Below are 23041 nucleotides of genomic sequence, written 5' to 3' on the forward strand. Positions count from 1 at the left end.
GGGCGCCTGGGTGGCTCAGTTGGTTAAGCGACTGCCTTCGGCTCAGGTCATGATCCTGGAGTCCCGGGATCGAGTCCCGCATCGGGCTCCCTGCTCGGCAGGGAGTCTGCTTCTCCCTCTGACCCTCCTCCCTCTCATGCTCTCTGTCTCAAATAAATAATAAAAAAATAAAATATTTAAAAAATAAATAAATAAATAAAAAATAAAACTGTCTAGGGGCGTCTGAGTGGCTCAGTTGGTTAAGCGTCTGCCTTCAGCTCAGGTCATGGTCTCAGGGTCCTGGGATCGAGCCCCCGTCAGGCTCCCTGCTCAGCGGGGAGTCTGCTTCTCCCTCTCCCTCTCCCCCTGGTCATTCTCTCTCTCTAATAAAAAAATCTTTAAAATAAATAAAAAAAAATAAATAAAACTGTCCATAGTGTTAGTCTAGTAAAATCCATCACAACCTGAACAGAAAAAAGAACCCAGCATCTATACCAAGCTACTTATATGGAATAAAAACAAGTAAAAAACCTTGTGGCAGATGAAAACACACCCAAAAAGCCTAGTGATAAAAAAGAAACATGTAATACAATTCCATCACAAATTAAAAATAATTAAATAATGCTGTATGACTTACAGTGAGGTGTATCAGTTATTTCTCAATATAACTGGAAAAAAATAATTATATACCAGATGAAGATATAAAAGAACACCTCAAATCAGATGTTCAAAATTTTAAATAATGGACAAACAACAGGAAAATATAAAACAGGTGGAGACTGAACTAAAGAAACAAGAGAAACCCAACTGCATCTCAGAAAATAGGAATACTTCTCAAGTAAGTGAAAAAGAAACAAAGGTGAAAAGAATCAAAGGAAAAGTAAAAGATAAAAAGAGGCAAAGGAGATCCAACAGGCAAAGATCATCGAAGAATAAAATAGAAGAGAACTAATAAACTATAATTCTTTTTTTAAATATTTTTTAAATATTTTATTTATTTGACAGGGAGAGACAGCAAGAGAGGAAACACAAGCAGGGGGAGTGGGAGAAGGAGAAGCAGGCTTCCCGCTGAGCAGGGAGCCTGATGCGGGGCTCGATCCCAGGACCCTGAGATCATGACCCGAGCCGAAGGCAGATGCTTAACGACTGAGCCACCCAGGCGCCCCAATAAACTATAATTCTTGAATTTAAAACAAACGTCACTCTACAACCTGAAACCACGTACCAGGGAAAATTTATCCAGAACAGTCGACACGGAGACATAATCCTAGTAAAATCATTCAATTCTACAGATAAAGGAAAAGCCCCCAGAGCTCCAAAATGAGACCAAATCATCCACAAAGAAAATCATGGTGGCATCAGCAATATACAAGCAAGAGAACAGGAGGGCAATATTTTCAAAAAACTTAAGATATACATCGAAGATTTTACATTCAGCCAAACTGTCCTTCAAATATCAAGGCTATAGAAAAACAGTTTAACCATGTATGAACTTAAGAGATTTCCATAAGCACTGCTGAGGAATCTCTAGTGGACAATGAGCTTCATCCAACCAAGGGATGACTGGGAAAACTTCCGCTAGCGGTCTGCTTGTGAATATAAACTATATTTAATTTTAGAACTATATCTAAAACAAAGGTATTGATGAGGGTGAAAGAATAGTACATAAAATTACATACTCTCAACCAAGTAAAAATAACTTTAAAATGTAAAAGGAAAAGAGACAGAGGAAAAAATGTAAAGCAGAATAAGCTCATTCGTTGCCTCACACATAGATAAATGAGACTCAGTGGATTTAATTTACAGCTAACAAACAGCAAAAGCCTAAATAAGAAAAAAAAAAAAAGAGGACTAAGGGAACTTTTCAAAGGTAAAAATATAAATTTAACTGACTAGATATAAACCTTCCTAAATACCAAAACATATACAAAACAAAATAAAAATATCAAACAGAATATAAAATACATAAGGATAACATAAAATGAGACCAATGAAAAAACTAAAGTTCTTAACAGACTACACCTACAACAAAACAAGTACTAATTCACATGCTTTACCATTTGCCAGGCACTTTCATACATATCTCACTACATGACCAGTGAGTCGTGTCAAAAAAGTACGTTTTGCAAACTGAGTCTTAAAAAGAGCAAGGAATAAAACACAGCAGAGCTAAGATTCAATCCCAGAATCTTTCTATTGTTCTTTCCACACCAGGCTCCCTCCACTCAACATTGAAATTGCTTCAAAACACAAACTGAAGAAATGTGTACTATTTTGTATCCTGTTTTTAAAATACTGTCTTCCCACAAAAAATCTTTAAGATGAACTGGCCTAGGGGCACCTGGGTGGCTCAGTCGGTTAAGCGTCAGCGGGGAGCCTGCTTTCCCCCCCTCACTGCTGCTACCCCTGCTTATATTCTCTCTCTCTGTCAAGTAAATAAATAAAATCTTAAAAAAAAAAAAGATGAATTGGCTTGAAACTTTTGATAGTCTGGAACAAAGCTTCTCTTTAACAAGGAAAACACTGAAATAAATTTAAGACTTCATAGTGGCAGTGGCAACTAAGATGGCAAACAAAGAATGTGACACTATCTCAGGTCCTAAATGCAAGAAGTTCTAGCCTAGTAACCCAAATAATCACATGCCAGAGTGAAGAAGAGTTACCCAAACCTAGGCTATGTGATCACTACAACACAAAGTTAGGTAATATACAATCAGTTCTGCTATAATGCTTGTTTGGAAAACACGTTTGTTCCAACATCATTGACATATTAAGGAGTATTTTGAACACACTAAATTTCAAATTTCATGATTGTTTCTGTGGGATTTTGCCCACCAGAAGTACTAGGTGAACAAAGAAAACTGCACTCAGCTGAAACAAACCACACAGGCATGTACAGGACAGACATACACCTCAAACGTCTACCAGCTACATCAATTCTGGCTGTGTTATGAGCCACGCCCATTCCAATCTGGTGTTACAACTTTCCCTCAGATTTTAGATAACTTTCCTTCCATTACTTCAAAACAATTCACAAGCTGCAATCCTTCCGACACTCACTTCCACAAACAAACTTCTGGTCTTTTCCATGTTAAAGTGCAGTATTAATTCTATAGTATTTATGTATTTGTTAACCATTTAACATATGTAAAAATTATGCTGTCATTTTAATTTGGTTCTTACCTTTGCTTTCTTCACTAATGAAAAAAATTTTTTAAAGATTTTATTTATTTATTTGAGAGGGAGAAGAAGAGAACTCCCCGCTGAACAGGAAGCCCAATGCGGGGCTTGATCCTGGTCTCCAGGATCATGACCTGAGCCAGGTGGCCCTCACTAATGAAATTTTTGAGTGTTGTGCCTAATCCCATTTTTTCCATAAGCCCTGTGGTTTTTATTGCATGATTCTGCATAGTGCAGTGACTTTTAGGAACCCATTTGTCCTGATACAGCACAACTAACTGTATATAAAGCAATCAGAAATCTACTTTTAACAATAACATAAGTATGGACTATACTTATTACAATTTCCTTGAAGGAGAGATGCAAGTTTTACATCAACTAATGTGTAAGGAAAGCCTAGCATAAATGTGGCTCAAAATATATACTCAATAAGTGCCAGTTTACTTCATTTCCCCTCTTCTTAAAGATTCTGATTCAGTTCCAAAGCACTGATAATCAAAGATGATCTTGTAATCTCCAATGAGATCTCTGAAAAATAAAGAGTACCATATTAACTGGAAGCCATTATTATAAGGAGAAAAATAATTTTTTTAACTGGAACAACCATGTGTGGAAGTAAACAACCAACCTTAAGGGTTTTTTTTTTTTTCTAGGTCTATACTTTCAAAAGCAAACTTTCATTTCTCCTTTTATATACAAGATATGGAAATAGAACAACTCTTACAGATAACACACGGGAATATTTAAGTAATCTCCTACATAATAAAATCAAATGGAATCTTTAAGAGTTAAAATATCACTGGCTAGAGGTGTCTGGCTGGCTCAGTGGGTAGAGCATGCAACCCTTGATCTTGGGGTCATGGGTTCAAGCCCCATGTTCGGCCTAGGGCTTACTTAAAAAAGAAAAAAGAAAAAAAATATTGGCTTGAAATAAGATTATAATTTCCCCAGGAGGCTTTGACAGAAATTTCAAATTATCTCAACTGAAAATGTGTTCCTATTATACTAGCCAAAGAAAATTTCAATGGAATAGAACATATCAGGCAACAAAAACATTAACCTCTCCATTATTTATTTCCATACTGCAATTTTTATTTTACTTCTAAATAGTCAAAAAGATTGCTTTATTAAATTAAAATTTTAAAGAATTATTTTAATTCCAAATTAGTAGTGAACAATATAATTCCTATTTTACCTAAGGGGGGAAAACCATATGCAACAAGTTAAACTAGTTTTTTAAAAGTTAAAACTTCAACACAAGTTTGTACAACATGCATTATAAAACAGCATAGATGTTAGGTATACGGCTGATATTCCAGGGAAATTCCCAAAAGTCAAGAATGCAATAAGAGCATAAAATTCCCTCCTCTCCAAACCCTAATATTTATATTAAGAACCATCACTCTTTTACACCTCTTCACTTGCTCTTCTCACCATCAGCACTGGCAACTGACATTCTTTTCAAAACTATTTTTCACTAAGAATCTTAAGTTTTCCTCTCTTCAGTAGGGCTACTATCTATAAATAGACAGCAAAGTTGTATTTATATGCGAATGCTGATGGCTGGCTAGGCTCAATGATTAGTTATGTGGCTTGCTCTGCCACACCAACTTCCCAGCATACCTTTCCAATTCCAAAAATTCAACTTCATCTTTACATTTTCTGTAAAACACTCACAAAGCAACTCTAATCTACAAAATATTCCCTTCCTGTTTTATAATATTTGCACTGGTCCTCACCCCCAAATCTGTACTGGAGTCAGTTGTAGAGCTTTATGAAACTACAGATGACTGAGCCTTACTATCTGATTCAGCAGGCTCCTCACGACAAACATCCTCATTTAATCCAGATGCCATTTTTTCCTCCAGTGCTAAAACAACCAAAACAGAAACAATAAAATTTCCTCTTATTATGCTTCTGTGACTGGAGAAAGGCCATGTAAACAAACTAATACTATGATTCATCTGTAAATGAAACTTCTAAGGTCTTACCGGGTAATACAGGTTCTGCCTGATATCTTACGATTACCTCATGTAACAATGTACTCTATGATGCCAAGGCCCAGTAACTCCCTTTTTCAAAACTCTTTATACAAGAACATAATCCAAAGAGCTTTCTCTCTTGTCACTCTTTATACACTCATTTTATGCAACAAGTACTTATTCAATGTCTATTATGGTACATTATTCTAACCAATGGAGGTACAGTAATTAACAGAAAGAAGGCCCTATCATCATAAAACCTACATTTTAATTATAGCAGATGTGATAAATTACTTGCACATATATATCATATGGTAATAAAGTGATATAGAAAGAAATAAATTAAGGAAGAAAATAAGATTGAGCTGAGGAGGACTTCTGGTTAAGGAAGGCCTCTATACAACACTTAGAGAACATCTGAAGAGAATTCTAAGAGAAGAAATGTGCCAGGCAGGTATCTGATGGGAGAGAAAATTCTGAACAGTCCTTTGCATATGATCCCTTATATAACCTGGCTTTTTATGTTCAAAACCACTTTTATGAACAAAGAAGATATATTTGAATCAATGCTCTGTGAGAACTGCATTGTCAGAAGCATAAATATTAAGGGGAAATAATGCACACTAAACAAAGAGATCCCTTAAGGTAAAGCAGGTTGGCCAGTAGTTCTCCAGTCCTCCAGCCATACAGGGCACCATTCCTGCCTCTGTGGTAACTGTCTTTTAACCAGTGCTTCAAAGTAATAGTTGGGATAGCAATTCTATTATCATCAAATAACTTAGTTTGTATTATCCCCAATAATGACCCAGGACTGCAAGCCTTTAAAATACCCACAGAGGGGCGCCTGGGTGGCTCAGTTGGTTAAGCAACTGCCTTCGGCTCAGGTCATGATCCTGGAACCCGGGATCGAGTCCCGCATTGGGCTCCCTGCTCAGCAGGGAGCCTGCTTCTCCCTCTGACCCTCCCCCCTCTCCTGTGCTCTCTGTCTCTCTCATTCTGTCTCAAATAAATAAATAAAATCTTTAAAAAAAAATAAAAATAAAAAAAAATACCCACAGAACCGAACTTTAATTCAATTCCTGTTAAGAGTTTTGTATGCTTTTCTGAACATATATGTTGTACCCTACTATTAAAAACTAAACTGTGGGGCGCCTGGGTGGCTCAGTTGGTTAAGCAACTGCCTTCGGCTCAGGTCATGATCCCGGAGTCCTGGGATCGAGTCCTGCATCGGGCTCCCGGCTCTCGGAGAGCCTGCTTCTCCCTCTGACCCTATCCCCTCTCATGCTGTTTCTCTCTCTCTCTCTCTCTCTCAAATAAATAAATAAATAAAATCTTTAAAAAAAAAAAAAAACTAAACTGTGGCCAATCTTTTTTTTTTTAAACCAAAGTACTCTATTCTCCAAATAATCTGCACAAACAAGTACTTTAACCTACTCTCAACCCAAAAGAATCACTTTTGAAACATTTCAGGTTTCTAACACAATAAACAATTTAAAAAATATATGCTTTGGGGGCACCTGGGTGGTGCAGTCAGTTAGGCCACCGATTTCAGCTCAAGTCATGATCTCAGGGTCTTGAGATCGAGCCCCGTGTCTGGCTCCATGCTGGGCGTGGAGCCTGCTTAGGTAAGATTCTCTCTCAAAAAAAAAAAAAAAAATATATATATATATATATATGTATACACACACACACACACATATGTACATACACATATGCTTTGTCAATTTAAGTAAAAATGTATCTTTGTTTGTTCATTCATACTACATAACATTCCAGAAAGGATTTAGGGCAGAAGTATAAAGGAAAACAAACAAAACAGTGAATTCACCACATTATCAAAAGGTTTTTTCTCCTAATATTTTTACCGACTTTTAAAAAAAGTATTTTGTGTATTTTATAATACAGTATATTTACATTATAGCAAATTTGCATTTCCTTTTCTAGTACACTTTCAGGAAGAAATTTATTCTAGCTTAAATATCTGATTACCTACAGTGTACAAAAGAAAAGGACTTTAGGGGCACCTGGGTGGCTCAGTCAGTTGACCTTCTGCCTTCAGCTCAGGTCCTGATCCCAGGGTCTCAGCACTGAGCCCCACATCGGGCTCCCTGCTCAGCCTGCTTCTCCCTCTCCTTCTGCCCCTCTCCCCCTACTCATGTTTTCACTTGCTTCACCCTCTCTAATAAATAAAAATTAAAAAAAGAAAAATGACTTCACAGCAGGTAAAACTTTGTTTCCATTTCTTTATTTTTTCTTTGTTACATTCTGAACACATGCAGGGCAGACAAAAGCATATTAAAACCAATTTCAGGGCGCCTGGGTGGCTCAGTTGGTTGAGCAGCTGCCTTTGGCTCAGGTCATGATCCTAGAGTCCCTGGATCGAGTCCCGCATCCGGCTCCCTGCTCGGCGAGGAGCCTGCTTCTCCCTCTAACCCTCCCCCCTCTCGTATACTCTCTCTCTCTCTTTCTCACTCTCTCAAAGAAATAAATAAATCTTAAAAACAAGACAATTTCAAGGTTACTGTCCAAATTCAGTTGCAAACTAGATCACATAGAAATTTAAGTCAAAAGACCTTCCATGTACATATGGAAATTTACTTGACAATTCCTAATCTTAATTTCATCTGCAACTAAATCCAACCTAAGTATCATTAACTGTAAAAAGAGCACTTTTTTCCAAATGCAATAAATCAAATGAAATAATTTACCTACAATGTGTAGGTACCCACAATACATCTAGCCACCTACAATTACTACAACACCTTTACCTAACTCCTTCTCCCTACAACCTCCCCAACCCCACCAAAGAGATTAAACACTAGGCAGGTATGGTATAAATGCCCTGAGCTAACAAACAAAAAAACTGATTCTTGAATCTAAAACTAAGCTGTTAACCTTAATCTCAGTCTGTTTCCTTAATAAAAATGTCCCCACCTTGGGAAGTTTTAAGAATAAAGAAGGATCCACAAGGGGCACTGTCCAAAACGGCTACTGCATACCACCACAAGTGGCTATTTGAATTTAAACTTAATTTAAAAATTGAGTTCAATTGCACTAGCTATACTTCAGGTGTACAACAGTCACACGTGACTAACAACTATCATATTGGACAGAGCAGATACAGGGCATTTCCCTCATCGCAGAAAGTTCTATTGTGCAGTACAAATGGTAAGTTTTCAGTAAGTCACAAAGAGTATCATCATGCTATACTAACTTCTCTTACCACTTTTCTAGGAAAGAGAAATTCTGTCCTCTAGACTTTTAACAACATAAATCATTCAGGCAAAAGTCCAAAACTAGAGTAATGGTGTAAAATATTTTAAGCACTCCCAACAGCTCACATTACCACCTGAGAAGCAGGGCGGAGCAGCGGCGGTCACCGCCCTGGCACTACTTAACTGCAGCGCAGGAGGGGCTCTCCAACTTGTCCAAGTGGGCTAAAATCTAAAAAGGTGTGAACTTCGTTCCACTCCAGCAACTCATTTTTCCTACCTTAACCTAGATCCTAAAAAAGTGGTGTAAAGATCTGGTAATGTCCTCAAACTATTTCGATAAACAAATAGCATCAAGAGTAGGCAAAGGCACAATTTTCTAATGACCCAGTTTTCCAAACTGTTAAAATAGTGTATAATTACAACAAAAATCCCGCAAAAAAACCCACTTCTGGTAAACACACATAACTCTTCTTTAAACTAAACTCCTACATAATATATGTTACATTAAATTCATCCCCTGCCCTTTCTCTAGACAAATTATAGACAAGAAACATCCTGTAGACATTTTGACCAACTTAAAACAGTTCTTTAATCAGAAAACAGTTAAGTAATATATGAAAAAAGGGCCCAATATGCAACAAAACTGAATTTTATTATTTTTTTTAAAGATTTTATTTATTTATTTGAGAGAGACACAGCGAGAGAGGGAACACAAGCAGGGGGGAGTGGGAGAGGGAGAAGCAGGCTCCCTGCCAAGCAAGGAGCCTGATGCGGGGCTCAATCCCAGGACCCTGGGATCATGACCTGAGCTGAAGGGCAGATGCCTAACTGACTGAGCCACCCAGGCAACCCCAAAACTGAATTTTAGATATCAACTAAACTAGAACAAGCCAGGCAAATCCACTACAGAAACTTTCTGGGTTTCCTCTGAAAAATAAAGGCAAAAACATATTTCATTACTTTGAAATTGAGGTTTCAAATATTTTAAAAATACAAACTAACTTCATTTCCTAAAGGAATTTACTACAAACAAGTATTGTACAACTAACAAAGTAGCAGCTCAAAAAGTGAATACTCCTGGAATGATTTAACAGTACCAACCCAGCAACACTTGGTTACAGGCATTAAAGTATGCCCAACTTTTCGTTGGGGGGCTTAAAATCAAGACAGCTAACATACCATAAAAACTGAGGAAGCAGAAGGAATTTTTAAAAAGCAAATACTAACTATACTTTTGGTTAGCACAGTTTTCTTCATTCCTAATGTAATAGGACAACAAGAACATGCTATCCCCTTCTCTTTAGTAATTTTCACATTTTTTCTGCATATACCCTATCACAATAAACCCTTTAGCACTTCAATTTTAGCAATGAACGTAAAGGTTCTGCCCCACTATCACAACCAGGAAAAAAAAATGTGTAAAATGATTAATCAAAAAACGTTACTCTATGAATGGTTAAACTGTGGTACATCCCTATCACAGAATTCTACTCAACAATAAAAAGGAACAAACTAGTATTGATACCCAACAACTTGGATGAATCTCAAGGAAATTATATTGCATTAAAACAAGACAATCCTAAGAAGTTATATGCTGTATGATTCTTTTCAGTAAACATTCATGGAATGACAAAATTATAGAAATAGAAAACAGAACAGTAGTGGCTGCCAGAGTTTGGGGGTAGAGGAGATGGAAAGCAGGTGGGAGGGTGTGGTTGTAAAAGGCAACAGAAGGATCCTTGTGCTGATGGAACCATTCTGCATACTGACTGTAGTGGGGGTTATGTAATTACAATTGCGATAACACTGCACAGAACTAAATACACACACAAATTAGTGCAAGTAAACTGGAGAAATATGAATAAGATTGATAAAGGGTATCAATGTTATGATACTGAACTACAGTTTTGCAAGGTGTTAGCCCTGGGAAACTGGGTAAAGGGTACAAGGGATCTCTGTATTATTCCTTAAAACTACATGGGAATCTACAGTTATCTCAAAATAAAAAGTTTGATTTTTTAAAAACTGCGACCCTAACAATCGGGATAATTTCAATATGAACTGGATATTCCACAGTATTAGGGAATGACTGTTAACAGTATTATAGCTATACAGGACAATATCCTTATTCTCAGGAAATGCTTGCTGGTGCATTTATGGATGAAATATTATGTCTGCAACTTACTCTTCTGTGTATGGGAAAAGAGAGAAAGCAAATCTGGCAAAATGTTAACATACTAAATTAAGGTAAAGGGTTTATGAGTGCTCCTTGTACTCTTCTATCAACTTTTCTACTTGAATTTTTTTCAAAAAAAGTTAAGGAGTAAGATTTAAGACACATTTTTGTCCTAAAACTATGTTTCAGTTGAACTTACACACCAGTTAGTCTTTCAAAAGATTTAAAAGTAGGAGTGCCTGGGTGGCTCAGTCAGTTGGGCGCCTGCCTTCAGCTCAGGTCATGATCCTGGGGTCCTGGGATCCAGCCCCGCCCCCGGGTCCTTGCCCAGCGGGAACCTGCTTCTCCCTCTCCCTCTGCTTCCCACTCCCCCGATTGTGCGCGCGCTCGCCCTCTCTTTTTCTGTGTCAGATAAGTAAATAAAATCTTTTAAAATAAATAAATAAAAGATTTAAAAGCAAATAAATCGTTCTATTTTTTAAAAAAACCACGTGACAGTCCTATCTATACTCGTTATTCTTAAAACAAAACGGCAATAAGGATTTCAAAGGTAAAGACTCACGTGGTATTGGATGTGCCTTTCCGATAAGTTTTTCAACATAAATTGACTAAATCTGTAAGGCATATGGATATTTTTGTAAAATCAACGTTAGTTCAACATGGATTACTCTTTCCTATTTCTAGAAGACTGGATCCCCAAAATTGTTCTACTTTTCAAATAAGTGAAGCAAATTAAAATTGCAAGGGAAAACAGCTAACACTTTCATGCACACACTCCAAATTTTAAAAGTTTTAAGTTTGGCAAACAGTTAATTCTTTCATAAAGAAATGTTTGGATGAAGAGGCAACCCACACACTAAATGCCAAAACAAAAATGTGCCATGATGTATTAATTATAGCGCCAGGGCCACAAGATATATTTTACAACGTAAACTGTCCCTCCAAACATCACTGTATTTTATAGTATTTTAAAAAAAAAAGGAAACTGCACACGTTTGAAATGTAGGAAATAAGTGAGTTTGAGCTAGCGTCTATAAGATCCATCTCAAAAGTTCTTAAGTTGTCTTTGCTGCTAAATTTTTGCATCAGAGATAATACGCTTCAGTCTCTGAGAAAATCCGTGTGTAGAACGTCTTAACCAGAAACTCTGTAACTTTTCACTTCCAACCGGACCGCCCCCTCGCAGTGGGCCCCACCTCCCGAGTAGGGTATGGGGTGGGGCTGTTTCCCGCTCGGAAACTAAGAAATAAATGTCTTTTTCCCTACTCCATCCAGAAACGAAGGAAAAAGAGAGGCCGAGAATCTGCAGACTCGAGTATGAAACTAACTACAAGGAGGTAGTCGTTTAGTAAGCTTCCTTTCCTCTTCTGAACCCCTTCCTTCCCTCCTTCCAAGTCATTCAGTGACCCCGGGCCGGGCGGGGACAGGTGAATATCAAGAGAGGAAGAGGGAGGGACGGACGAAGGAGGGAGAGCCGCGCTTGGGCAATGAATGAGCTGTGCCGCATCCGCACCACCTGTTCCTTCCAAGGGTGCCACCCCGACCTGCCGGCAGTGTTACCGCACCACCCCGGCCGCGACTCCTGCCCGTGTTGCAAGCTTCCCTGCTAAAAGGCCGGGCCTGTCCTCTCCACTCGGGGCGGATGAAAACCCGCAGTCTAGAAGCTAGGAAAACGGGGCCTACTCCGGAACCACGGCCTCCGAAGCGTGGAGACAGGAGGAGGAAGCCCGTGGCCCGGGGCGCGCGGGGTGATGTGGGAACCATAGGGAGGGGACGAAGGGGTGCATTCGGCTTGACTAGGAGTATGAAGGCGGGGTTCCTGGCGGAGGTGGCCCGGTGCCCGCCGGGCCGAGGTTAGGGGTGACAGGCCCGTGTACCGGCTAAATCCTCCCCACTGCTTGCCCAGAGTCTCACACTTACCAAGATCCGCTTGAAGAGAGCGTTCTCCTTGGGCGGGAGGCTCACGGCCGGCATCGTTCCGGCTCCTCCCGCTGCTCCCGCCACCGCCCGGCTCGGTCAGTCTGTTTGTCCGACCGCCGCCGCCGCCGCCGCCGTCCCCTGGCTGCTTCAGCCTTGATTGCCCCGATCCACCGCCGCCACCAAGCCTCGAGTGTCACCGCGTCGCCCAACCCCGACACCCCCTTCCCCTCGTTGTCTTTTTTCCTTTCTCACGTAACGCTGCCGCCGCCTCCCCCCCCACGGGTCTCCGTCGGCGGTTCACGTGGTAACTGAACAGACCGACAGAGGCAGCCAAAATGGCGGACGCGGAGGGCTTTCCCACCCGGGTCACACCTCCTAGCACGCAGGCGCGATGACCTCCTTTCCCCACCTCCTCTGTCCTAGAGCTTGCTGGGAAACCAGGAGGCCCGCGGGTGGGCGGAGGCCGCGAGGGTCGCGGCAGGCCCCGCCCATCCCTCAGTCGCAGCGCGTCTTGGAGGCCCCCGGGGAGAGCTAGGGGAGAGTCGCTAAGTGCGGTTCCGGCTGTCGCAAACTCAGAAATAGCCTTTCAGCTGTTTGCTGCCAAAGTGGCCTTTCATTCATTGGGTAGATTCTCCCAGCCTGTATGATCATACTTAGAGCCTGAAGTGCTGAAGTGCAGGTGTTCAAGAAGTTCTGCGTTTGATCGTGAAGTGCCTAATTAAGCAGCAGAGGCGGAAGGGAAATGAAGGCTTCACCCCAGGCGGGGCTTGTAAACCAATACGGAAAGGAGAGGCTTAATGGAGTCTGAAAACCGTGGAAGAGTTTGACCAGTTAAATGGGCTGGCTGGAGTATCGGTGATTTAGTTTATTACTTAAGGTGAGCCTGGAAAGAGCCAGATCCTAAGTGCCGTATTTGCACTGCCAAAGAAGCATCTGAAAGTTAAAATGTGTTTTATTTCATTGTTGAGTCCATACAATGAAGGGTTCACGACTGTTTGAGTCATCTTGGAGTAGAGTTCAGGGACATTGATTCCCCTGGAGCTGGGTAAAAGCTAGTGCTTAATATTGTGAGTGTTGAACTCCCCATCGCCAGAAATCCTCAAATGTTAAACACCGGAGTATCAGGCAGGGATACTAGAGAACTGCTGCAGTAGGCAATATCAAACTAGATGCCGAAGAGGACCTTTTCCATTTATGTGTATATGTATAAGTAATTTCATGAACAACTGACAGTAAAGGGGCGCCTGGCTGGCTCAGTCTGTAGAGCATGTGACTCTTGATATCAGAGTGGTGAGTTTGAGACCCAATTTAGGCATGGAGCCTACTTAAAAAAATTTTTTTTTAATTGACAGTAAAACTATTTTAAAGCTGGCATTCCATTGATGAGCTCCAATTTTTCCCTTGTGTGAGCCATTTTTACGCTTGATTATTTTTGACGATCTCTCTCCAGATGCTAAATTCCATCCGTAGCATTCTTTGCATCATGAATCTTTGCATTATATGTGCATTAACTTTGCTCTTTTAAATGTATTTACCCAGATATTTTACTGTTTCAGCTTGCACTTCTTTAATCCTCCCTAGAAGGTGTAAGGTGAGTGAGATATTTCCCATTGTAAAAATCTGGGACTAATGCTCGGGTTTTCTAGTTGCTATCTCAAATGTCCTCTTCTTTTGCCTGGATCATAAATTAGGTTTGGTGAATCAGATCCTGCAATTCCTTCAAATTCTGTTATCTTTGTTCAAAAGTTTCATTGAAAAAAGTATCTACAGGAAACCTGTATCTACAGATGTTTCAGTTTTGGAATACGGCCAGTTTTTTAACCTTAACTTTAAAAAAAAAAAACAAAAACTAAGAACAAACATAGAATTCATAAAAACAGTTGTCATTCAATGATAACGTTTGAACTTCACTGCCCCCAAGAGGTCTTTCTTTCAACCATCTCAGCTATTAAGAAGTAGAAAAATTATCTAACTTACAGTGATAATTTTAGCTTCACTACCAACTTTGGTTGCCAAATCTCTGGCTTCATATCCAGAAGTTCCTACACTAGTATTATTTGCTAAGGTTTTCTAAATTTCTCCTTTGAATAATATACTATTTTCCTCTTGAGGGAAGAAAATTTCTGATGTTTGAAACAAACAGTAGTCCCCACCAAAGGCTGAGTACCTGAATAGATGAGACAACAATATAGTTCGGCAAATGTTACCTTCTTTTTGGCTGATAACAAATTTTTAAGACTCCGTGATTACTAGGGCGCCTGGGTGGCTCAGATGGTTGGGCGTCTGCCTTCGGCTCAGGTCATGGTCCCAGGGTCCTGGGATCGAGTCCCGCATCGGGCTCCCTGCTCAGCGGGGAGCCTGCTTCTCCCTCTGCCTCTCTCTCTCTGTCTCTTATGAATAAATAAAAAATCTTAAAAAAAAAAAAAGACTCAGTGAATACTAGTTTGCATTGACATTTATCTGAGTCATTTCCTAGTTAAAATGCACCAATAGATAACAGTTGGACCATACAGTCCATGATTTGATAGCCTGAACTCAATAATAAAATACCTGCTCTCACAGATCACCACTGTTTGACTAACAGATCCTATTTAACCTGTGTGCTGTCATTGACAGCTATGCAGGAAATTAACATATCCAAGGCTGGATGATGACAGATGATGAGGATGGTGGTGATGATGATGATGATGATGATGATGGTTATTTCATTCATCGTACCCTAAGTATTTGCATATCACTATTGCCAAAGTGCCTCTTCACAAGAAAAATTAACCATAAATAAATATATAAATAAATAACCTCCAAACTTTAACTCTACAAAAGGGATATGTAGAGTGAAAATTCTCCATCTCCATATATGTAAGATATTCTCTATCAAGACTTTTATGCCTTAATCATCAAGTATTTAAATTTTATAGAAATACAACATAAGGGGTGCCTCAAGTGGCTCAGTCGTTAAGCATCTGCCTTCCGCACGGGTCGTGATCCCAGGGTCCTGGGATCGAGCCCCACATCAGGCTCCCTGCTCCGCGGGAAGCCTGCTTCTCCCTCTCCCACTCCCCCTGCTCATGTTCCCTCTCTCACTGTGTCTTTCTGTGTCAAATAAATAAAATCTTAAAAAAAAAAATACAACATAAAACAAGTCTATATATTTGTCACCCAGATTTAACAAATGTTAACATTTTGTGATTGCTTCTGATTGTTTTTTAAATAAAAATTTGCATATACTTGAGGCGCCTGGGTGGCTCAGTCAGTCGCCTCTCCCTTTGGCTTGGGTCATGATCTCAGGGTCCTGGGATCAAGCCCAACATGAGGCCTGCATCGGCTCCCTGCTCAGCAGGGAGTCTGCTTCTCCCTCTCCCTCTACCCCTCCCCACTGCTCATTCTCTCTGTCTCTCTCTCTCTCCCTCAAATAAATAAATAAAATCTTTTTAAAAAATTTGCAGATATGGGGCGCCTGGGTGGCTCAGTTGGTGAAGCGTCTGCCTTCAGCTCAGGTCATGATCTTGAAGTCCTGGGATCGAGCCCCACATTGGGCTCCCCACTCAGCTGGGAGTCTGCTTCTCCATCTGCCTCTCCCCCTGCTCATCCTCTGCCTCTCCCTCTCAAATAAATAAAATCAATAAACATCTATGTAGTGATCTTATATTTTATACTGTTTTCAACTTTTGCTCTTCTTTAACCCTCCCTAGGAATGAGAAGTGTGAGTTGAGTAAGATGTTGCCTAGTGGAAAAGTCTGGGACTAGAACTGTGGTTTTCTAGCTGCTAACTCAAATCCTCTCTCCTTTTGCCTGGGTCATAAAGAAAGTTTTAGCATTCAAATTCTGGAAATGGTTTAATGAATGTCATGTCACAACTTCTACCAAAATATCATAGCTACTAGCTCCTGACTGGAATTGCTTCAACAAGGTGGAGTTTCACCTACAGCTGCCTACTCTAAGTGTAGGGTTCCATCAACTCTAACATGCTGAGAGGAATGTGCTTATATTTCATCACTTTCCTAAAATATACACTAGTAAAAGGATACAGGGACCAAAAGAACAAACCAACCTTTTTCCAACAGCAGTACTGAAATTAGTAATTTGCTAACTGGTTCTGTATGCTCTGACTAAATATGGCTTCTGTTTCATCTTGTTGGATACTAGCAAAAGCTGTGTCAGGACAAGCTTCCAAAGAATGATGTAGAAAGAATATTCAACTGTCAGGTTGCTGAGTGGACAAGAAGTTGAGAACCAACAACTGACTCAACATATTAGTTGGGTGGTTTGCTTACTTGAGCATGAGTCTAGGAGGCTCAAACTAGGTTACAAATTATAATGTGACTCACAGTTTAGCAATCCAGGTAGCCATAAGTTGCATGTAAAAATGAACCAGAAAGTATAGTACATTATTTTACTCTTTGGTCAATAATTTTTGGTTAAATTTTTTCCCCAGTAATATTGCTAAAAAATATATAAAAGTGGACACTTAGTTAGTAGAGCATGCTACTCTTGATCATGGAGTGGTGAGTTCAAGACCCACGTTGGGCATAAAGCTTAAAAAAAATTTTTTTTAAGAAAAAAAATACAGAGGGAGAAAAGATTTGCTAACATTCATTGTGCTTTTAAAATGATCTTAAATGGCATTAAGTTTAAAGGATTAAATTATTAAAATTCATTATTTCCTTTACTTATATAGATGTTTACATGGTCTTTAGACATCAGATTGAATTGAGAATTGAATGCACAAAATCTGGCTCAATTATGAAAGATAAAACCTATTGTCAGTACAATGTCTTTGGTAGACCGGCAAAAACGAGTTGTTTGCAACTACCAGACTCTTCGTAAGCTTCCCAAGGACCATATAGGATAGGTTTTATGTTATAGCTATAAAACTGAGGTGTAGAGAGATTAAGTAATTTGCCTAAAAATCAAAAGCTAAAAAATGATCTACAGGAATGGCGTTTTAAACTTGACTCTTTGAACCCTGTTCTACAGCTCATGGCCTCAGGGGACTGTCCAAGTCTGTTAGGTGGGCTAATGAGGATCACTAGATCTGGGGTCAGAAGACCTCAGTCTGAATCTCACCTTCCCCAGCTGTGGGATCCTGAGCCTGAGCTGGTCAGGGCACTTCCAAAACACGAAGATTCTCTTTTCCTCACAGCGTTGTGAAGCTCTACTAAGATAGTGCGTGTGAACAGACTTTGGGAGTTGTGGGAAGTCTCTTCAATATATGGTATGTCACCTTGGATGAGTAAGTTGCCTTTGAGCTTCATCTGTAAACTGAGGATAATAAGGTATATCAGGCGGTGGTTGTGAAGATGAAATGAGACGATGTATGTAAACCATATGATGGATGCATAATGTACAGTGTCTGGAACACAGAATTCAAAGCGCTAGTTGTTACTCAACACAGCACTCCATTTTCAGTTTTCTGGCTCATGTAGCAAGATTTTAGTAAATCTCAGGGGCGCCGGTGTGGCTCAGTCGTTAAGCGTCTGCCTGCGGCTCAGGTCATGATCCCAGGGTCCTGGGATCCAGCCCCGCATTGGGCTCCCTGCTCTGCGGGAAAGCCTGCTTTTCCTCCCACTCTCCCTGCTTGCGTTCCCTCTCTCGCTGTGTCTCTCTCCGTCAAATAAATAAAATCTTAAAAAAAAAAAAAAAGATTTTAGTAAATCTCTTGAGTATCCCTGGGGCAGGGGCCTGAAATTCTCATGGGACAGCGAAATGGATAAACTACCCCTTACGCCTTTTAATCATTTCCTCCCAAACCCCATTTTACAAACGGATGATGAGACCAGGAGAGCTAGAGTACCAGGCAATAACCACGATTCTCGAGTTAACACCCCTACTTAGTAGCGCAGCTGCGTAGCTAGCGAATCCCGCACTTCGTTCCGCCAGGGGGCGCTCGGATGAGCGCCGACTCCAGGGGACACGGGGTTGCGGAAAGGCGGAGCCCTGCCTGGCAAGATGGCGCTGCCCGCGTTGTTCCGCCTCTTCTCCAAGCTGTTGGCTCCTGCCAGGCTCCCAAGCGGCTGTGAGTGTCCCTCTCCGCTCAGGCCCACCCGACCTTACTGTCTGCCACTCCCAGGGTGAACCCAGCCCGCGGGGGCAGGGGGCGTCTGGGCCCGGGCTCGTTCTGCAGTGACCTTCGCCGGCCTGCGTCCCATATCCCAGCCCTGACTCTAGGCTCCCCATCACCCGCCGCCGACCCTCTTCTTAGTGCCGACAACTCTTGGTCTCTACGAATGGACTCTGGGTTCCCCCCCACCAACCCGCCGCAGGTTGGGTCCTGCAGACCCTCTTGGTGCCGCTTCCCGCCAACTCGAGGGTCATCTGAGGCTCCGCAAAAGCTGGTTTACGAGGCTTTGAGGGCGTCTTGGAGGACAGGGGCCACTCGGTCTGGCTGTGCCGGTGGCTCAGTGCGAGTTAACTTGACCTTTCTGAACCTCTGTTTCCGAGGCTGTTTAAGCGGGGGAGAGAGGGGTTGAAGAGAGAATTAAATGCAATAATACACACGTAAATGTTAGGTTTTTCAGTACAAGCGATACGTTATCGATTTACACTGTCCCCTTTCAGCTTCAGCGCGATCAAAGTTCTACATTCGGGAGCCGCCACATGACAGACCTGACTGGCTGAAAGTTGGACTGACCTTGGGCACCTCCGCCTTCTTGTGGATCTATGTGAGTTTTTTACTCCCTTGATGTCGTGTGACCCCAACACAGTGGGGAGGAGAAATGTCAGTGTGAGATTGTTGCTGAGCTTATTTCCCATCCAGTTGGATGTTTATGTAATTGGAAAGTATAACGGAAATCCCAAAGACTAAAAAGAAATATTAAAGTTTTCCGCAGCATCGAGAAAATATGATGAGGCTGAAACTTACCTCATTCATTGTTAATGAGCATGGTTTTATGATGAATGGCAGTTTTACTATTAATTGTTCTTTACTTGCTAATGAGGATGGGAGCTGGTTGGGTTTTATGAAGACACTTTTTTTTTCAGATGCCATAGGTACAAATCATCAATGGACAAGCTATACAAATTAAGTCCCACTAGACTTCCAAAACATAAGATTTTAATCAACGTTTGCATAAATACGTTGTTGGAAATTGTACTTAGTGTGTGGCAGCCTTTTTTTTTTTGTCTTTACAGTATGCCAAATGCTTTACATGTAAAAACTCATTTAATCTTTTCAACAGCACTGTATAATAGGTAATATTATTGTTGACTTTTTATAAAGAAAACGCTTGGGGAAATTAGTTTGCTAAACCCACTTCTCCCTGACTTCAGAATTACAGTATAGACCATTATGAAATACTGCCTCTCTGTAGATAAATTTTCTTGAAGTTGACTAAAAGTCTGTGTGCTATATTAGTATTTAAAAAAAATTTTTTTGTCTCTAATAGGTTAGGGGCTTTCTCCACTGCCTCCCACCTCCAATTCTTAGATCTCTTATTTTGGATTTTCTCATTAAAATGGCTTGTTGATGGGGGCGCCTGGGTGGCTTAGTCGTTAAACATCTGCCTTTGGCTCGGGTCACGATCCCAGAGTCCTGGGATCTAGCCCTGCGCTGGGCTCCCTGCACAGCGGGGAGCCTGCTTCTCCCTCTCCCTCTGCCTGCCACTCCCCCTGCTTGTGCTCTTTGTCAAATAAATAAAATAAAATCTTAAAAAAAAAAAGTTGTTGATAAGGAGTAAGAGATGTTGAAAGTCATTTACAACATAACAACAGTAACTAATTCTTTTTAAAATAATATTTGTCATAATGAAGTTTTAATTTATTTTTTTATTTTTTTTTTTTTAGATTTTTATTTTTATTTATTTGAGACAGAGAATGAGAGACAGAGAGCATGAGAGAGGAGGGTCAGAGGGAGAAGCAGACTCCCTGCCGAGCAGGGAGCCCGATGCGGGACTCGATCCCGGGACTCCAGGATCATGACCTGAGCCGAAGGCAGTCGCTTAACCAACTGAGCCACCCAGGCGCCCTGAAGTTTTAATTTAAAGTTTTCCCTAAAAAAGCTTGATTGCTGCTGAGAACTCTTACTGAAATTGGATCTTTGATTGCAGCAAATGTCACCCCATATCAACCATTGTTTTGGTTGCATATTCTGTCAGACAGTGGTTCTAAGAAAGTGTCTATCTCCCGTGACATCTAATTAATACACATATAGTTGGGGGATGGGATTGGTCACTCATAGTATCAAACTTCTAAGGTTAGAAGTATGCCACACCCAGCAACCAGCCTGGACCTCATTTAATACTCAGTTCTGGTTGGTTGTATTGGTTTAGCTCCTCTGTGGTAAGTTATTCTATTACATTAATTACCCACTGAATGAGTGCTCGCTTCAGCAGCACATATAATAATAATTACCCACTGAATGAAATAATTTATTTGGCAGAAGTTGAATTTAAAATCGTAAGGGGGCGCCTGGGTGGCTCATTCGTTAAGCGTCTGCCTTGGGCGCAGGTCATGATCTCAGGGTCCTGGATTTGAGCCCCATAGCGGGCTCCCTGCTCAGTGGGGAGTCTGCTTCTCCCTCTGCCTGCCGCCCCCCCTGCTTGTGTGCTCTCTCTCTCTGACAAATGAATAAATAAAATCTTAAAAAAAAAAAACAAAAAACCTTTCTTTAAAAAAAAGGAAAAGAAGGAAACCTGGGTAGCCCAGTCAGTTAAGCGTCTGCCTTCAGCTCAAGTCATGATCCCAGGGTCCTGGGATTGAGTCCCACTTCGGGCTCCTTGCTCAGCAGGGAGCTGCTTCTCCCTCTGCCTGCCGCTCCCCCTGCTTGTGCTCTCTCTCTCTCTGACAAATAAATAAAATCTTTAAGAAAAAAGACAAAGAAAAGCAAATCCAGGCCCCAGTGCCCCCATGCCCTCCCTCACCCCTAGAATAGTTGTAATTCTTTTACAACATACAATTCTTATTCCTCTTATATACCAAATATAAGTATCATTGGTTAGCCTTTTTAAGTTGCCAGGAAGATTACATTTCTAATTTTAATTGTTACCCACTTCTAGCTCATCAAACAACATAATGAAGATGTTTTAGAGTATAAAAGAAGAAATGGGTTGGAATAAACTATTGAAATACTAATATGGTAAGTATGCAGTTTTATAGGATTAATTAATTATGCAAGTTAATTTGACCTCTTTCTAAATAATGTATTTTGGTTGTTTTTTTTTATTGGGTTTATACTTTTTTTAAGTTTATTTTTTTTTTAGTAATCTCTACACCCAACATCAGGCTTGAACTCACAACCCTGAGATCAAGTTGCATGCTCCTCCAGCTAAGCCAGCCAGGCTCCCCTATTGAGTTTGTACTTTTTAGCACTGATATTCCTGCCTGTGACAAATTTATGAATTTTAATACCTTAGTTGAAGCATCTCTCAGCATAATCATTTTTTAGCATCATTTGTAATCATTATGCTTTGACTGTTCAAAGAAAGTTGTGTTTAAGAATGAAACCAAAATCGGGATGCCTGGGTGGCTCAGTCAGTTAAGCGTCTGCCTTCGGCTCAGGTCATGATCCCAGGGTCCTGGGATCGAGTCCCACGTCGGGTTCCTCCGCAGTGGGGAGCCTGCTTCTCTGCCTGTCATTGCCCCTGCTTGTGTGTGTGCATGCGCACGTACTCTCACCCTCTCTCTTTTTCTCTCTGACAAATAAATAAAATCTTAAAAAAAAACAAAAAAGAATGAAACCAAAATCATATCATTTTTGTAAATCTGATGGTACTCTACACGGTGACTTCATAACACTGAAGACAGGTTTGTGTATGTATTTCTTAATATCTGTTATATACGACACCTGAGTGTAAATTCCATGAGAACAGAACCCTATTTTATTAGTCATAATGTTTTCAGCAAATTGCCCAGGCACTTAATTAGCTAATCGAGAGATAAACATGAAATAAGATATGCTTTTGCTACTCTCTTATAGGTCACATAAAATATTTTTTGCTAAAACTTAAATAAAACGAAGGGTTGATACTCTTTATGGATTTGTTTTCTAACTTTCCCAGATGCCCAGAAATTATTCAAAATGGTCTAATTTTAATATTATTTCTGCTAGTTAATGCTATAGTTTTATTTTTTTTTCTTCATTATAGGTATGCTCCATATAGTGATTATACTAGTTCCTTTGGATTCACCAATCTGTTGAGTTGTAAACGTGAGAGAAAAAGTTATATGTGAATGTATGTCAAATCAGCATTTGTGTTTTGCATCATTAAATGAAAAAATAAAAATATTTCTGTATTCTTCAAATTATATATGTTGTGGCTATGTAGTGAATGTCAGTTCTAAAGTGTATTATTAGAAGTATTTTGATGTAGAAAGTACCATCTGATAACAGGGTCAATGGTAATTAAGGACACATTGGTAAGAAAACTTGTTAAGGAAATGGATTAAAAATCACCGCTGAAGGATTTACTCCTTATGTCAACTTTTTTTTTCCTTGTATCAACTTTTAATTTCTATTCCAAATATTCTTGAGTGTGTCAGGGTGATAGAACTACTTTATTATTCAAAATACTAAAGAACCTGAGGCGCCTGGGTGGCTCAGTCGTTAAGCGTCTGCCTTCGGCTCAGGTCATGATCCCAGGGTCCTGGGATCG

At 40.3% G+C, this 23041-nt stretch overlaps 2 protein-coding genes and 2 long non-coding RNA genes across 4 annotated transcripts in view; 3 read left to right on the forward strand and 1 right to left on the reverse strand.

Moving 5' to 3' along the window:
• SETD7 (SET domain containing 7, histone lysine methyltransferase) overlaps positions 1–23041 on the forward strand; it is a 270085-nt gene that overhangs the window by 163289 nt on the left and 83755 nt on the right. The gene's annotated exons all lie outside the window — the stretch shown is intronic.
• On the reverse strand, positions 5463–12389 carry LOC145720115 (uncharacterized). Its single transcript, XR_014142858.1, has 2 exons — positions 6208–12389; positions 5463–5985 (listed from the first exon to the last, which is right to left on the reverse strand). It is a non-coding gene; the product is annotated as an uncharacterized LOC145720115 (long non-coding RNA).
• Positions 12850–16073, forward strand: LOC115942589 (uncharacterized). Its single transcript, XR_004077227.2, has 3 exons — positions 12850–13329; positions 14009–14043; positions 15899–16073. It is a non-coding gene; the product is annotated as an uncharacterized LOC115942589 (long non-coding RNA).
• Positions 18329–22694, forward strand: NDUFC1 (NADH:ubiquinone oxidoreductase subunit C1). The gene is made up of 4 exons (XM_006738083.3): positions 18329–18468; positions 19011–19114; positions 21446–21525; positions 22535–22694. The coding sequence occupies exons 1-3, from the start codon at positions 18402–18404 to the stop codon at positions 21503–21505; spliced, it is 231 nt and encodes a 76-aa protein (XP_006738146.1). The 5' UTR covers positions 18329–18401; the 3' UTR covers positions 21506–21525; positions 22535–22694.

Source organism: Leptonychotes weddellii, chromosome 2, assembly GCF_054177405.1.
Source record: "Leptonychotes weddellii isolate Sample4059 chromosome 2, ASM5417740v2, whole genome shotgun sequence".
In the NCBI taxonomy this organism is placed as follows: Eukaryota; Metazoa; Chordata; class Mammalia; order Carnivora; family Phocidae; genus Leptonychotes; species Leptonychotes weddellii.